General features: G+C 46.9%; 1 protein-coding gene across 5 annotated transcripts in view; it reads left to right on the top strand.

Annotated features, from left to right (window-relative positions):
- The window catches only part of SYN3 (synapsin III), a 545,948-nt gene that overhangs the window by 452,272 nt on the left and 78,084 nt on the right, over nt 1-15,592 (top strand). For 4 of the 5 annotated variants that reach the window (XM_054469879.2, XM_063663289.1, XM_054469878.2 and 1 more), the window contains exon 7: nt 10,750-10,812. The exons of the other annotated variant lie outside the window; for it this stretch is intronic. In XM_054469879.2, coding sequence (XP_054325854.1) covers nt 10,750-10,812 — 63 coding nt within the window. The remainder of the gene's footprint in view (nt 1-10,749; nt 10,813-15,592) is intronic. 5 annotated transcript variants of the gene reach the window in all.

Below are 15,592 nucleotides of genomic sequence, written 5' to 3'. Positions count from 1 at the left end.
ATTACTTGAGTACAGGAGTTTGAGATTACAGTGAGCTACGATCACACCACTGTACTCCAGCCTGGGCAACAGAGAAAGACCCTGTCGCTTAAAAAAACAAAACACCAGGCAGGATGTCATCACTAGAGTTTAAGTATATTTCTGCACAGGTAAATAAATACATAGAATCATTATTTATATAAGGAATATCAGACAAATTCATTATTCAATGTAATGATTATTTTATTTTATTTATTTATTTATTCATTTATTGAGACAGAGTCTCACTCTGTCACCCAGGCTGGAGTAGTGGCGCCATCTCAGCTCACTGAAAGCTCCGCCTCTCAGGTTCACGCCATTCTCCTGCCTCAGCCTCCCGAGTAACTGGGACTACAGGCACCTGCCACCACATCCAGCTAATTTTTTGTATTTTTAGTAGAGACGGGGTTTCACGGTGTTAGCCAGGATGGTCTCGATCTCCTGGCCTCATGATCCACCCGCCTCGGCCTCCCAAAGTACTGGGATTACAGGTGTGAGCCACCGGGCCCGGCCCAATTTAATAACTTTAAAAATAAATTCAAAGCAGATATTTTTACAATAAATAGTACAAAAAGGAAAACTTTAAAAAAAAAAAGAAGAAAAAGAGAGCAATGGCCATCACTGTATCAAGTACTAATTTGAAGGAGGGGGAGTTGTACTGATTTTAACTGCGTATCAGTTTAAATTATCCCCAAAGAGTTTCTGGCTAGGATCCAGATACCTATAACATGTATTTTACATGAAAACTCAAATCTTCACAACGACCTCGGTTTCAGGTGTGCTTATTCCCATTTATAGATAAAGCAGCTGAGACTGGAAAGGCTGAGAAACTTGCCAAGGGTATCCCCATAGGAACTGATGCTAATGATATTTAAATGCAAGTCCGCCTGGCTTCAAAGCCTATCTTCTCTCTTCCAGCTAATTTCATAGCACTGCACAAATAGTTTCTCTGAACCAGATGAAATGCCTTTGCCTACAGCCCCAAGCAAACAGTATTTCTTCTATGCAATACCAAGACAACAGTACTTTTAAACAAAAGTTTACATTTATCTTTAATCTTAAGACATTATATATGTGAACATCAACTGAAGCAAAGAAATGTGGATACTGAAGTAATTGTTATTTAACTATTTTCTGAAGTAACTAAAAAGAACAGTAATTCCCATATTAAGGATCATCTGACTTGGGCTGGGCGCAGTGGCTCATGCCTGTAATCCCAACACTTTGGGAAGCCGAAGCGGGTGGATCATTTGAGGTCAGCAGTTCGAGACCACCCTGGCCACTATGGCGAAACCCCACCTCTACTAAAAATACAAAAAAATTAGCTGGGCATGGTGGCACATGCCTGTAATCCCAGCTACTCGGGAGGCTGAGGTGGGGGAATCGCTTGAACCCAGGAGGCGAAGGTTGCAGTGAGCCGAGATCACACCACTGCACTCCAGCCTGGGTGACAGAGCGAGACTCCATCTCAAAAATAAATAATTTTTTTTAAAAGGGTCATCTGACTTGGAAAGGGGTGCTTTTCCCCATCTAAAGATGCAGCTGGAACAAGACTGTCAAAAAAAGTAAATTGCAGCACAAGCCCAGAGGGGTCTGTGATCCTGCAGCTGCGTGTATCCATGTGGCTCAGGGTGGTCTTCGCTTCCCAGTCATTTAGGATCATTCAGACCTTCCCCAGAGCCACAGTTTGCTGGAGATGTTGTCTGCATGGTGAGTGTCACCCAGGAGGATCCTCGTGGGAGACTGAGCCTGTTCTATGCTATAAACATCACACAGGCAAGAACAAGAAAAGCAGACAAATATTGCCATCCTATCAGTTTGTTTATTTTTGACTATTCCATTTCTCAGGGAAACAGGAAATGTAAGAGAATGGAATATTTGTTTTTTGGTAGGGCAGATTTTGTTTCATTTTTCTGAATATGCTACCGGTATTTTTCCAAGACAGACTTAAGGTGGAAGGAGGTTGATGCAGGGAGTTCAGAGGTGGGATTAGAAGGCCAGAGAGCTCCAGACTGGGCAGGGAGACCACAGACCTCACTCTGCAAACATCTCCTGGGCCCTCCTGTGTGCCTCACCAGGGTCAGGACAGGTATAAGGATGAAGAAGGCAGGCAGGATCTCTATCTTGGGCACCTGGGTGGGTGGTGGCAGCGTTGACTGAGGTTGGGGTACAGGAAGAGAAAAGAACATTTTTGATGGGAATTCATGCAGTTGTTTGGAAATGTTGAGTTGCAAGTTCTGCAGCAGCACCTGGCGGCCGGGATCAGGAGGGAGGTCTGTCATTCAGGAGAGGCCTGAGGGTTCAATGTTGAGCAGCCACAGACACTGCCCCACCGCTTCTCTTGGAGTTAGACATTCCTCAACAATCACACAGATCCATTTGAAATGGCTAAGAAGGAAGAAGAGATGAGCCAGGCTGTGACATAGGCAGGGAGATGCAAGCCAGCTGCTTGGGGAGGTGATGTTGGAGCTGACTTCTGAAGCATGCAGACAGGACACAGGAACATCACACACCGGGGCCTGTTGTGGGGCGGGTGGAGGGGGGAGGGATAGAATTAGGAGATATACCTAATGTTAAATGACGAGTTAATGGGTGCAGCACACCAACATGGCACATGTATACATATGTAACAAACCTGCACGTTGTGCACATGTACCCTAAAACTAAAGTATAATAAAAATAAATAAATAAATAAATAAATATTTTTAAAATAAATACTTATTTAAAAAATAAAATAAATAAAAACATTTAAAAAAAAAGAGTTGGCTGAATGAAGAGGAGCAGGGAGGCTCTTCGCTGCAGGCAATGAAACAGCATATGCAAAATCACTGTGGCCAGAGGGGACAGCACTAGTATCCAGGCTGGGGAGAAAGCCATTGAGCCTGGGACAGAGAGGCTGATGGGGGAGTGTGGGTAAGATGGGTTTGGAGCAGAAGGCAGGGGTCAGACCACACAGAGCCCCGTAAGCCGTGAAGTTTTGTCTTAACATATTTGCATTTCCACATTTCACTCCTCTAGATGGCATTTTGTAGATTTCTCACAACATGGCAGAATTACAGAAGAGTTACAAAGGTCATCTTGTCTGTGCTCCTCCTCCTGACGGGAGTGTCTCTGTGTGCCGTGCTTAAAATTCCAAGGAGAGTCTGTCAGATGCTACACAGCAAGGTTAAGCTTTATGAAGCAGCCGTGGGGATGTGCCTGTGATCTCTGTTGAATGAGTTTGTTTTAAATGTCTACCACAAACCCCACTTCCGGGCTGCCCCATTTCTGTCAAAGGCTTCGTAACACGCTCCCTGTTCACAACCTAGGCCTCAGGCTTCCTTCCCCTTCCCTTCCCTTCCTGCTTCCAAGGAATAACAGATCAGCCTTTGACATCCCCCGGCCCACCCTTGCTGCCATACCCCTGAGATCATAGATGTGGAGGAGATGAGAGCAAGGGCAGACTGCCGTCCTACTCCAGGCCAGGCCCTGGGCATCCTCTAAGTTCATTTGCGCCTCTCCGCTAGCAAGAACCATCCGCTGACCAACTCCTCAGTGACCGAAATCTATTATAATGTCCATTCCTCCCATCAATCTGGTGGGATTCAAGTGATCTTCCTATTTGGGGCATGAGGAAACTGAGTCACAGAGTGGTCGATGACTTACCCAAGCTCACAACTGTAAATGTGGGAGCCAGAAGTGAACTGGCGTCCTTCTACCAGTGTTCATGCTGCTACCACCTTGCCCTGCCCTGCCCGGTGATGACTGCAGCCAGTCTTGTCCTAACAGGTCTGCTGGCCTCCACCCACGTGCTCCAGTTCTGGGCGCAGGGGAAGTGCTGGATGATCATAGTTGTCCAGAGGCGGCACCATGCAGGAGGGAGCAGGGGCGGGTGGCTCTGGCTGAATCCTAGCTCCTCCACTTTCTTGCTGACTGATCTTAGGCCAAAAACTTCACCTCTCTTTGCCTTTATTTCTATGTATGTAAAATGGAATAAAGATAGGAGCTACCTCATAGAAGAAGTGTCAGGAGGCTTACGTGGGACGATATATGTAAAGTGCTTAGCCCCATGCGTGGCACACACTAAGGGCTCAAGAGATACGAGCTGTTGTTTCCACAGCCTCCAGAGAACTCTTCCTAAAGCCTGCTCTACAGGTGTCTACCCCATTGCATCCAAACCCTCGACGGCTGCCTGGTATCCATGAAACACAGTTCAAACTCCTACCTCTGGTGCCAGGCCCCTCCCAAGCTTGCCATTCCTGATCTGTCCGCCCTAATTCTGGCTGCATCCCCAACAAACCTTCCACTCGAATCACCACATTCCTCCTGACTCTGCCTGTTCACATATGACTTCTCCCGCTTGTTGTGGGAGACTTCGTCTAATACGCATTCAACAAACGCGCTTCCTGTGTGCCGGGCCTTGTGGAGAGTCTAGAGACGCAGTGGTAAACAAAACAAGTAAAGGTTCCTGTCCTCAGACCACCTATGCGGAGTGGAGAAACAAATAATTTTTAAAAATGATGAATGTATAATTCTTTTTTTTTGAGATGGAGTCTTGCTCTATCGCCCAGGCTGGAGTGCAGTGGCGCAATCTCGGCTCACTGCAAGCTCAGCCTCCCGGGTTCACGCCATTCTCCCACCTCAGCCTCCCGAGTAGCTGGGACTACAGGCGCCCGCCACCACGCCAGGCTAATTTTTTGTATTTTTAGTAGAGACGGGTTTTCACCGTGTTAACCAGGATGGTCTCGATCTCCTGACCTCGTCATCTGCCCACCTCGGCCTCCCAAAGTGCTGGGATTACAGGCGTGAGCCACGGTGCCCGGTCATGAATGTATAATTCTAAATGGTGTCTAGAGCTAGGAAAGGAGAACTCTAAGAGTGAGATAGAGAAGATAACAGGAAGCGCCTACTGGAGACCAGTGGCCAGGGAGGGCTTTTCAGGGACAGAATTTCAACGGAGACATGAGTGTGAGACGGGATTGGCCTAGAAAAGAGTGTGAGGGAGGGTATCTCAGGGAAACAGGGAACAGCTTATGCAAAGACCGTGGCTGGAGGAAGTGCGGCACATTCAGTAAAGAACTGAAAGGTCAGTGGGCTGTAACTGGGAGTTAGGGGTTGGGCTGAGGAGGAGGAGGGAGACACATGAGATGAAACAGAAGGCATGGGGGACAGCTGGATCAGGCAGAGCCTTGGAGCCAGGGAATGGAGGCCAGCTCCTCCTGGAAGTCTTCCCAGACTTCAGTCCTTGATTTCTTCCTCCAGATTCTTCTCGATCTTGATTTTCCCATCACTTACATAGGACCAGACTCTACCTATTTAAATCTTCAGAGTCAAGAACATAGGAGGAGTTGCCTCATTTGGTGGGAGGCTGCCCAAGCCACTCGAAAGTCCTGGTTCTCTGACTCTGTGACTTGAGGATGCAGCTGTGACTAGGCTGACCTGGGCTTCCACTCCCATCTCTAATCCTCCCAAGGGAACACCCAGCATGGGCACTGGGCTACCCCCGCTTATTTTGGTTTCTTTGGGTTCTTTTGAATAAAGCCCTTATCTGGGTGGGGATCTCTGTTTTCCAAAATTGGTCTGCCCCTTCTGACAGGATGTCAGGTCTCTTACGCCACTGGGCAGTGCTGCACTCTGGAGTGCCCGGGGCATGTGATCAGGACAGGGAGCCTGTGAGAGGCTGATGCAGACCTCGGCATCCCCAGGGGAACTAAATAAAGCTATTGTTGGGAAGGGAAGACAGAAAATAGCCGGCAAGATGTTTTTTGTCCTCTGTGACCTGTCTGTGTTTGGGGAGGGGCTGGCATGTTGCAAAGGGGTAGAAATGGGAATGGCTTTCGACACCCATTTGAACAGCTTGGGAAGTGGGGTGGCCGCAGGGCAGCAGCACTGTCTTCACTGTCTGGCTTCGGGCAAAGGGCTGTGTTTTCTTTCCTTTTTTTGAGACGGAGTCTCGCTCTGTCTCCCAGGCTGGAGTGCAGTGGCACGATCTTGGCTCACTGAAAGCTCCACCTCCTGGATTGACGCCATTCCCCTGCCTCAGCCTCCCTAGTAGCCAGGACTACAGGTGCCCGCCACCACACCTGGCTACTTTTTTTGTGTATGTGTATTTTTAGTAGAGATGGGATTTCACCATGTTAGCCAGGATGATCTCCATCTCCTGACCTTGTGATCCTCCCGCCTTGGCCTCCCAAAGTGCTGGGATTACAGGCGTGAGCCACTGTGCCCGGCCAGCGCTGTGTTTTCTTATCTATAACATGGGGGAGGGAAAGGATGCTACCATCCATAAAGTGCCTCGTCCCATTTCTGGCCCTTACATGACAATAAATACAGTCATTTTTAGCCTGGAGGTAATATGGTGGGTGATTCACCCCGTATGCAATGCCGTGGCATCCAGTTTCATTTCTTGAGCTCTAACAACTGACTTTAGAAATAGAAGCCTGGGCGACAGAGCGAGACTCCATCTCAAAAAAAAAAAAAAGAATGTCTCCAAATTCTGCTGGTTCTCCCTTTGAAAATCTCCTGGCCTGGCCTGGAGGAATTAAAACACTAGCCCATAAGGACATGTGTACAAAGATGTTTAATGAAGTCTTGTTTATAGTAGCGGAGAGAGAGAGAGAGAATGAATAACACAAATGTCTGTTAATAGGAAACCAGTGCATGTGTACATGTGTAGATGGTGCAGCTATTATTAAAACTATCAGGATTGGCTGGGCGCAGTGGCTCACGCCTGTAATCCCAGCACTTTGGGAGGCTGAGGCAAGTGGATCACAAGGTCAGGAGATGAAGACCATTCTGGCCAACATGATGAAACCCCGTCTCTACTAAAAATACAAAAATTAGCTGGGTGTGGTGGTGCATGCCTGTAATCCCAGCTACTCAGGAGGCTGAGGCAGGAGAATCGCTTGAACCAGGGAGTTGGAGGTTGCAGTGAGCTGAGATCATGTCTCTGCACTCCAGCCTGGCAACAGAGCAAGACTCTTGTCTCCAAAAACAAACAAACAAACAAAACAAAACAAAAAACTATCGGGATAGGACTATCTTTATTGACATGGGAGGAGGGGTGTATATGGTGTGATGTTAAGAGATAAGAGCTATTTTCAAAAATACAAACATCAGCCTCAGCCATATCCATGCATACATGTTTGCAAAGATTGCACGTGGTGAGGGATGGGGAGGAATACACCCCAGACACACTGAGGAGGTGAGATTAGTTACCTGGTCTGGAGAAGGGGAGTGGGGGAAGATAGAAGAAAATAAAAACATCTGTAGCAAAAATAAGAAAACACTTATGGTATAATATTAAGTGAGAAAGATAGATGCAAAATTCTACCTCTAATATTGTTGTAAAGTATCCTGGGGGTTTTATTGGACATATAAAAATTATAAGGTAACATGGACCAATGCAAACACTGATTTGGTTAGACAGTGAGATTATAGACAATTTTTGTCTTGAATTTCTCTGGTCATTTTAATACTATTATTTCAATAGAGAAGTGTCACAAAAAAAAAAAAGAAAAGAAAAGAAAAGAAAAGCTCTGGGAGTGCTCCTACCCCCTCTACCATCTCTTCCCAGTCCAGGCCCAACCGGTGGCATTTAGTGTCTTTAGAATCAATTCCAAACTGGCCCCTGGCCCTTCAGTCACCACTAGCACAAATCCATCCTGCCCACAGCTGGCAGGTCACTCCCCAGTTCCAGAACTATCCTGCTTCCCCACTGTCCATCCAAGCAACCTGAACTCCCCTCTTTGGTTTCAAAGGTCCCCAATAATCTGGCCCTAAATTACCTCTTCTGTGTCCCCAGCACTAGCCCGGAGTCTTGCCAGCCCATACGTGGTTCTAAAAAGAATGTTTTTCCAACAAGTCAAAGTAAAAAATGGCAAAGGAGGCTGGACCCGGTGGCTCACACCTGTAATCCCAGCACTTTGGGAGGCCAAGGCAGGCGGATCACGAGGTCAGGAGATCGAGAACATTCTGGCTAACAAGGTGAAACCCCATCTCAACTGAAAATACAAGATATTAGCCAGGCGTGGTGGCAGGCGCCTGTAGTCCCAGCTACTTGGGAGGCTGAGGCAGGAGAATGGCGTGAGCCCGGGAGGCGGAGCTTGCAGTGAGCCGAGATCGCGCCACTGCGGTCCAGCCTGGGCGACAAAGCAAGACTCTGCCTCAAAAAAAAAAAAAAAAAAAAGAAGTACATCAGGGGCTTCAGCTGTCTAAGCAATGTTTTATTTCTTAAGCAAGCTGATGTCTGTAGTATTGCTCTTTAAGGCTTTTTCCATCTGTGAAATATTTCATAATTATAAGTTAACAAGTAATAACTACCAGGAGTATTCTCATCACATAATATTAAGTGGAAAGAGCAAGAACCAAGACTGGATATCCACTATACTCCCAATTTTGTAAAAACAGAACAAATCAAGGGAAAACCTCAATATAGATTTTTTTAAAAGAGCAGCAGATAATAAACCAAAACTGTTAGCAGTCTGAGGATGATTTTTATTGACTTCTTTATACTTAAGGTAATTGATATATATCAATCAATAAGGTAATTGATGAGGTTCTTTCAATTAATCTTATCATATTTTCCAAAGTTTTTATAGTGAGTACTTATTGCTTTTGGAATCAAAATCAAATGTTGCTGTTTTTTTAACATGTATGTATTCACCATAGACACCAGGGTGTGGTAAGTTTTAGCCTGAAATCAAGAAAAAAAAAATTATGGCTGGGCGCAGTGGCTTCCGGGGCTGGAATCCTAGCACTTTGGGAGGCTGAGGCAGGCGGATCACCTGAGTTCAGGAGTTCAAAATCAGCCTGACCAACATGGCGAAACCCAGTCTCTACTAAAAATACAAAAATTAGCCAGGCATGGTGGCGCATGCCTGTAATTCCTGCTAATCGGGAAGCTGAGGCAGGAGAATCGCTTGAACCCAGGAGGCAGAGATTGCAGTGGGCCAAGATCGTGCCACTGCACTTCAGCCTGGGCAACAGAGTGAGACTCTGTCTCAAAAAAAAAATTATTTAAAGTCTACTGCAGGCCACTCTTGTGCTAGACTAAAAGGGAACTGTTCACACCAAGCTGGGAGTCTGACAGACCCAAGTTCAAGTCCCAGCTCCACCCCTTCCCAGCAACTGACTTGAGTCTCAATTTTCTTATCTGTAAAATGGTGATTAAAATACTTTCCCTGGTTGCCTTATAAGGCCAGTGTGGGGGTAAAATGAGATGAGGGCCACTGAATGGCTTTGTGACGCACAGGCGGCCTTCTGCAGAGGCTCAGCAGCTACTACAGGACAGACCAGGCAAGAGACATCAAGAGGGCAAGGCTGGGTTCCTTCGGTGCCCCCAGTGTAAGAGGACAAACAGTGCTGTCCATGGACAGCCGAGGAGAAGGGGTCAGGATGGTCCCCAGTTGGGAATGGTCCACATGGAAGGAAGTTATGTTATTAGTACATAACTGGGAGGGATAACCTTTGCCCTCAAGCAATGCAAAATGTACTTCTAGAAATCAAGAAAACACTCTCAAAAAACGCACGAACAACATGAAAGGGGGAAAGCAAAGCTCAGGCCTGAGTCCTGGCTTCGTAGCTCACTGGTTAAGTGATGGTGTGTGTGGGGAAGTATACAATCTTTCCAGCCCGACTGTCTCACTTGTGTCAGAGGGAGAAGCATGCATACCTCCTAGGTCTTGCTGAGAGGCCTGATTGAAGGACAGATTCAGTATCGAGCACCTTCCCTGGATCAGGCCGTGTTCTAGGAGCTGGGGGTGCAGCAGGGAACCAACCCGGCAAGGCTGCTGTCCTCAAGTGTGGCTTCCTAAGGGAGGCGACGCAGAGCAGTTGCTTAGCACGGAGCCTATGTGGTGCAGTCAATAAATGCTTGTGCCAGAGGCAGACATGGCCGCTATTATTAAGCAGCCTCGTATGGTGGCCTGGGGAGGCTTAAGGGAAGTAATGAAAGTTTTCAGGTGGTTGAAGTGTTATTTGAAAGAATAATGGGCCGGGCGTGGTGGCTCACACCTGTAATCCTAGCAATTCAGGAGACAGACGTGGGCGGATCCCCTGAGGTCAGGAGTTCAAGACCAGCCTGGCCAACATGGTGAAACCCCATCTCTACTAGAAATACAAAACTTAGCCAGGCATGGTGGCAGGCACCTGTAATCCCAGCTACTTGGGAGGCTGAGGCAGGAGAATCACTTGAACCCTGGAGGCAAAGGTTGCAGTGAGCTGAGATCGCGCCATTGTACTCCAGCCTGGGCAACAAGAGCAAGACTTCATCTCAAAAAAAAAAAAAGAATAATGTAAGACAGGAGTATGCCAGGAATAATTAAGCTTCCATTCGCTGAGTGCCACACATGTAATAACTCAATCCTCACAGCAACCCCATGGGATACTATTATTATCGTCTTCATTTGACAAATGAGGGGACTGAGGCACGGGTCAACGCAATGACTTGCCTAAAGTTGCACAGTGGTAAAGCCAAGATTGGAAACCAGTCGGTTTGTCCCACTCCGTTGTCTGCAGATTGATGGGTGCCCCAGACAAGCTGGTCTTAAGAGCTCAGAGCTTCCTTTGGAAGCCAAAAGCACTGACGTTGAGGGTGTTTGGGCCATGGCTGGGTGACCATCTGTCAAAGCATTCTTGTGGGGATTCCCGACCATATCAGATGAATGGATCTTTCTATGGAACAAGCAGCACCCAGAGCCTTGGTGGCAATGCTCTGAGATGTTAAGAGTGACTTATTCTTGTCTCTTTCAGGTCACAGCCCCACATTTCCCGGTAGTAGTCAAGCTGGGACATGCCCACGCTGGAATGGGAAAGGTATGAGAAACAGCCCTTCTACTCACAGTGGACACACCCAGAGATTCCCCAGACTACCTGTTCCCCAGACTACCTGTTCCTATCTCCCTCTGTCACCCATCAACCCCTTAGCACAGGCACCCAGAACAGAGTGTTAAAAAGAATCCACAGTACATCTCCTTCCCTCCCAGCCCACCTTCCTCAGAGCTCCTGGTGCACAGAACATCTCTCCAGTTCAGTCCATCCTTGCCAAACCCTACCTGGAATTGCTAACTAATCATTCTCTATGATTGTGACTGAAGAGAAAGAGATGTAGAGCATTTTATTGAGCGTAATTCTTTTGTGAGGGCTTGCTGTCATCATCTCCACAGCCATGTTGCAAGCCCATGTCTTACTCATCACTTTATTAGTCCATTCTCACACTGCTATAAAGAAATACCTGAAACTGGGTAATTTTAAAGAAAAGAGGTTTAATGGCTGTGGCTCCACAGGCTGTATGGGAAGCATGGCTGGGGAGGCCTCAGGAAACTTACAAGGAAAACTTACAGGAAAGGGAAGCAGGCCTGTCTTACATGCCTGGAGCAGGAGGAAGAGAGACAAAGGGGAGGTGCTACACACTTTATTTTGTTTTTGAGACAGAGCCTCACTCTGTCACCCAGGCTGGAGTGAAGTAGCGTGATCTCGGCTCACTACAACCTCCACCTCCCAGGTTAAAGTGATTCTCATGCCTCAGCCTCCCAAGTAGCTGGGACTACAGGTGTGTGCCACAACACATGGCTAATTTTTGTATTTTTAATAAAGACTGGGTTTCACCATGTTGGCCAGGCTAGTCTCAAACTCCTGACATCAAGTGATCATGGCCTCCAAAAGTGTTGGGATTATAGGCGTGAGCCACCACACCTGGCCAAAATGCTACGCACTTTTAAACAACCAGATCTCGTGAGAACTCACTCACTATTACAAGAACAGCAAGGGGAAAATCCACCCCCTGATCCAATCACCTCCCACCAGGCCCCTCTTCCAACACTGGGGATTACAGTTTGACATGAGATTTGGGTGGGGACCCAAATGCAAACCATATCAATCACTGTAGGGCTGCTGACACCTAGAAAATGGCAAACACATCTGGCTTCATGGAAGAAGCCCCCGGAGTCAGTTAACTGCAAAAGTCAGTAATATAATATATCTCACACAGTCACAAATAACATCCTGACAAACTATATTGGTCAGACTCCTTCAGTTGCAAGTGTCAAAATGTTCAAGATATTAGGATGTCTGAGATAGTTCTTGGTAGATTCCAGCAGAGCTGGATCCAGGAGTTCGAATGAAATAGAGCTCGATCTCCCTCTTTATCTCTTGGCTCTGTTCATCTCTACTTGGCATTTTCTTCAGAGGGTCAAAATGGCTGTGAGCCACCCAACCTGGTCCCTAAGCTCACCATCCCCAAAGGATAAAGACCCTCTTTTTGTCCAGCACCTCTGTATCTAATCCCATGGAACCTTGCTTGGATCAATGTACTTGGCCTCAACAATGGGAGGCAGAGATGGTTTAGCCCCAATCAAACCATGTGCATCAGAGTCTCACAGGAAAGGGGGCACTGGGAGTCTCCCACAGTTTGCCTCTCAAGCCTCTGGCTCAGAAACAAGTGGGAACATGTGGATCTCAGTACCTGCCACTCACATTGGAGGGGACTTGAGCCCAGACACAATGCCCAACACAGTGGGTCCTAGATAAAGTACAGCTGGAGCTAAACAATGTGAGTCCAAGTAGACAGACACCTTTCTTTGAGTAGGTCCACCCAGACATGAATAATAATTCTTCACCTCACATCTATAGTTTTCCCCACCCTGTTATACCTTTTGTATGCCTGAACTCCATTCCCTTCGGGCAGCCTATAAAGGAATGGGTCAGCCGGGCATGGTGGCTCACGCCTGTAATCCCAGAACTTTGGGAGGCCAAAGAGGGTGAATCACCTGAGGTCGGGAGTTAGAGACCAGCCTGACCAACATGGAGAAACCCCGTCTCTACTAAAAATACAAAAATTAGCCAGGCATGGTGGCGCATGCCTGTAATCCCAGCTACTTGGAAAGCTGCGGCAAGAATCGCTTGAACCCAGGAGGCGGAGTTGCGGTTAGCCGAGATCGTGCCATTGCACTCCAGCCTGGGCAACAAGAGTGAAATTCAGTCTCAAAAAAAAAAAAAAAAAGAAAAGAAAAATCAAAACAAAAGGAATGGGTCAGGCAGATCAGGGCATGACCCATAGCTTGGACATCTTCATAAACTTGGGCGAGTTACCGTCTAACTTCTCTTGGTTTCCTCATCAGTCAAATGATAATTCTAATAACTATCTTTTAAAAAGAGTCCTCCCTTCAGAATATATCTCTCTAGAAAGTACACACCTTGAGGGCAGGAAGTTCTGCCTGGTTTTCCACTGCTGTATCCCAGAGCCCTGAGTGGCACCTGGTACACAGGAGCCCCTCTGCCCCACTTCTTGCTTGGGTGGATGAATGAATGAACCTCTCTTTAGCCAACATCCTATGTTGCCCCCCAATTCCCTCACCTCCCACTGCTTCTTCCACCCATGCATATGTCTCCAGCCCCCTCCACTCCACTAAAGCTGTCCTCTCAGTGGTCTCCAAGGATCCTCTGTTGCTAATTCAGCAGGCACTTTTCTGTCCTTATTGGAATCCACCTCTCGCTATCATTTACGGTGGCTGGCCATCCTTCTGTCCCAAACTCTCCTTATAGTGGCCTCTGGTGCATGCTCCTCTCCTGGCTTTCCTCCTCTCTGTCTCTGGCCACTCCTTCTTGTTCTCCTTCGAGAACTTTTCTTCCTGCATCATCCCTAACCATGGCTATTCCATCTGCACACAATCCCTGAGTGCTCTTGTCAACTACCTCAGCTTCAACTGCCATCTGCATGCCAACAGACTCCCGAATCCTGAATCACCTTTTTCCTTCCCAGAGCATCAGGCTCTTATATCCAGTTATGTCCTCTACATCTCTACTTTGTCTCCCAAGGAAACCTCAGAGCCTAAACATCCCAGACCAGGCTCAGCATCTTCCCAGACACCCTCACCTCCCTCCTTCTCCTCCTCCTCTGCTTCCTCCTGTGACCTCCATCTCTGCAGCAGGCACCACCAATCATTCAGTTGCCTCAAAACAGAAATCTGGGAGTCATCTCCCCCTCCTCCATGTCCAAATGGTCTCCAAGTCTTGTCAATTGCCCCTTGTTAATGTTTCTCTGACCTGTATCTTTCTCTCCACCCACTGCCACCATCTTGGACAGATCTGGTAAAGTCAAAGCATTCCCAAGAATTAAACTCTGTGCCTAAAGCTTAAAGTAATCCCCAACAGGACATAAAAAGAAGGAAATAAAGAGATGAGAAACTCAGGTCCAGAAGGGCCTCCCAAAACATGGAAAGGAGGGCGCACTCCAAGGATTAAAAAAAAAAGTGACACAGACCAGAATAAACTGAGGTTTGCAAAAATGCTGAGATCAAGGGAAAAGGTCTTTTCTCCTTATGTTTGGAATGAGAAAACTTGCAGTAACAGTCTAGACCAAGTTGACGAAGCAAATGATGTCATGTTCATAGCTGAGAGAGAGAAAAACAAAGCTGGTACCTGTGGTAAATTTACCTTATCTTGGGAGTGAAGACTGTCCTCCTGGAGACAAGCAAAGAGAACGTTTCTAGAAGAAAGCTGGTAAGGAGGCTGTCAATGAGCTCAGTGTTGCTTGAAATCTACCCAGGCCCCCACGGATGCAATTGCTGGCCTATCCTAAATTATACTTCACTCCTTTGTTCTTTTATACTTGTGGTGCCTACTCTATGCTGAGAATTGGAAAATCAATAGGACCCAGTCCCTGTCCTCAAGGAATTGTGGAGATAGTCACGTAAATATGCATAATGTGTTGTTGGGGGCCCGGTAGAAGGCTGTGCAGAGGGTATGAGGCTTAGAGGAAAGAACTTTATTCCACCTAGATGGAAAAGGCATCCTAGGAGAATTGAGGCTTGATTTAGAAAGACAAGTGCATGGCCTTTGTTGGCACTGGTGATTAAGAGCATGCCCAGGAAAGGAGAAAATTCAACTAGTAAGAGGAAACCTGGCATCAGGGGAACTGCATGCGGTTAGGTGTGCCTGGAGATTTAAGAAATCCTAAAACACAAAAAGACTAGAAGGCAAGAGATGGAACAATTACCCCCTTGTATTAAAACAAAAAAATAGTGGACATCATGAGAAACAGAAATCAAAATATGGTGAAACTCTATGCCATTTTGGGAGTGCTTAGACAGTGGTCCATATTCCTGGGGATACCATAAGTTCCTTAGAAGTCAGTCAGGTTAGACAAGTGGTTGGGAGGAAAATGATCTGCCCCCGGGCGGGAGGCATTTGGATGTGTCTGGAGGCAATTTTATTTGTTATAACTTGGGGACGGTGAGGGGGTAATACTGATATCTACCAGGTAGAAGCCAGGGATGCTGCTAAACATCCACAGTACATAAGACAGCTTCCCACGACAAAGAATTGTACTGCCCCAAAATGTCAATACAGTCGATCCCACTTATCTGCTGGGGATACATTCCAAGACCCCCAGTGGATTACTGAAACCACAGATGGTTCTGAATCATCCTGTTTATTCCTCTACATACCTATGATAAAGTTTAATTTATAAATCAGGCACAGTGCCCTTGAACTTTGCGGCCACTAGGAAGTAGAATAACAGTTGCTTGAACATTCCATGATAATGGATCCAGTAACTGAGATGGCTCCTAAGTGGCTAACGGGTGGGTTGCGTATA

The sequence above is a fragment of the Pongo pygmaeus genome, chromosome 23 (genome assembly GCF_028885625.2).
Source record: "Pongo pygmaeus isolate AG05252 chromosome 23, NHGRI_mPonPyg2-v2.0_pri, whole genome shotgun sequence".
NCBI classification, from domain to species: domain Eukaryota; kingdom Metazoa; phylum Chordata; class Mammalia; order Primates; family Hominidae; genus Pongo; species Pongo pygmaeus.
The sequence above is the reverse complement of the archived record's forward strand: the minus strand, read 5'-3'. Positions and strand labels throughout refer to the sequence as shown.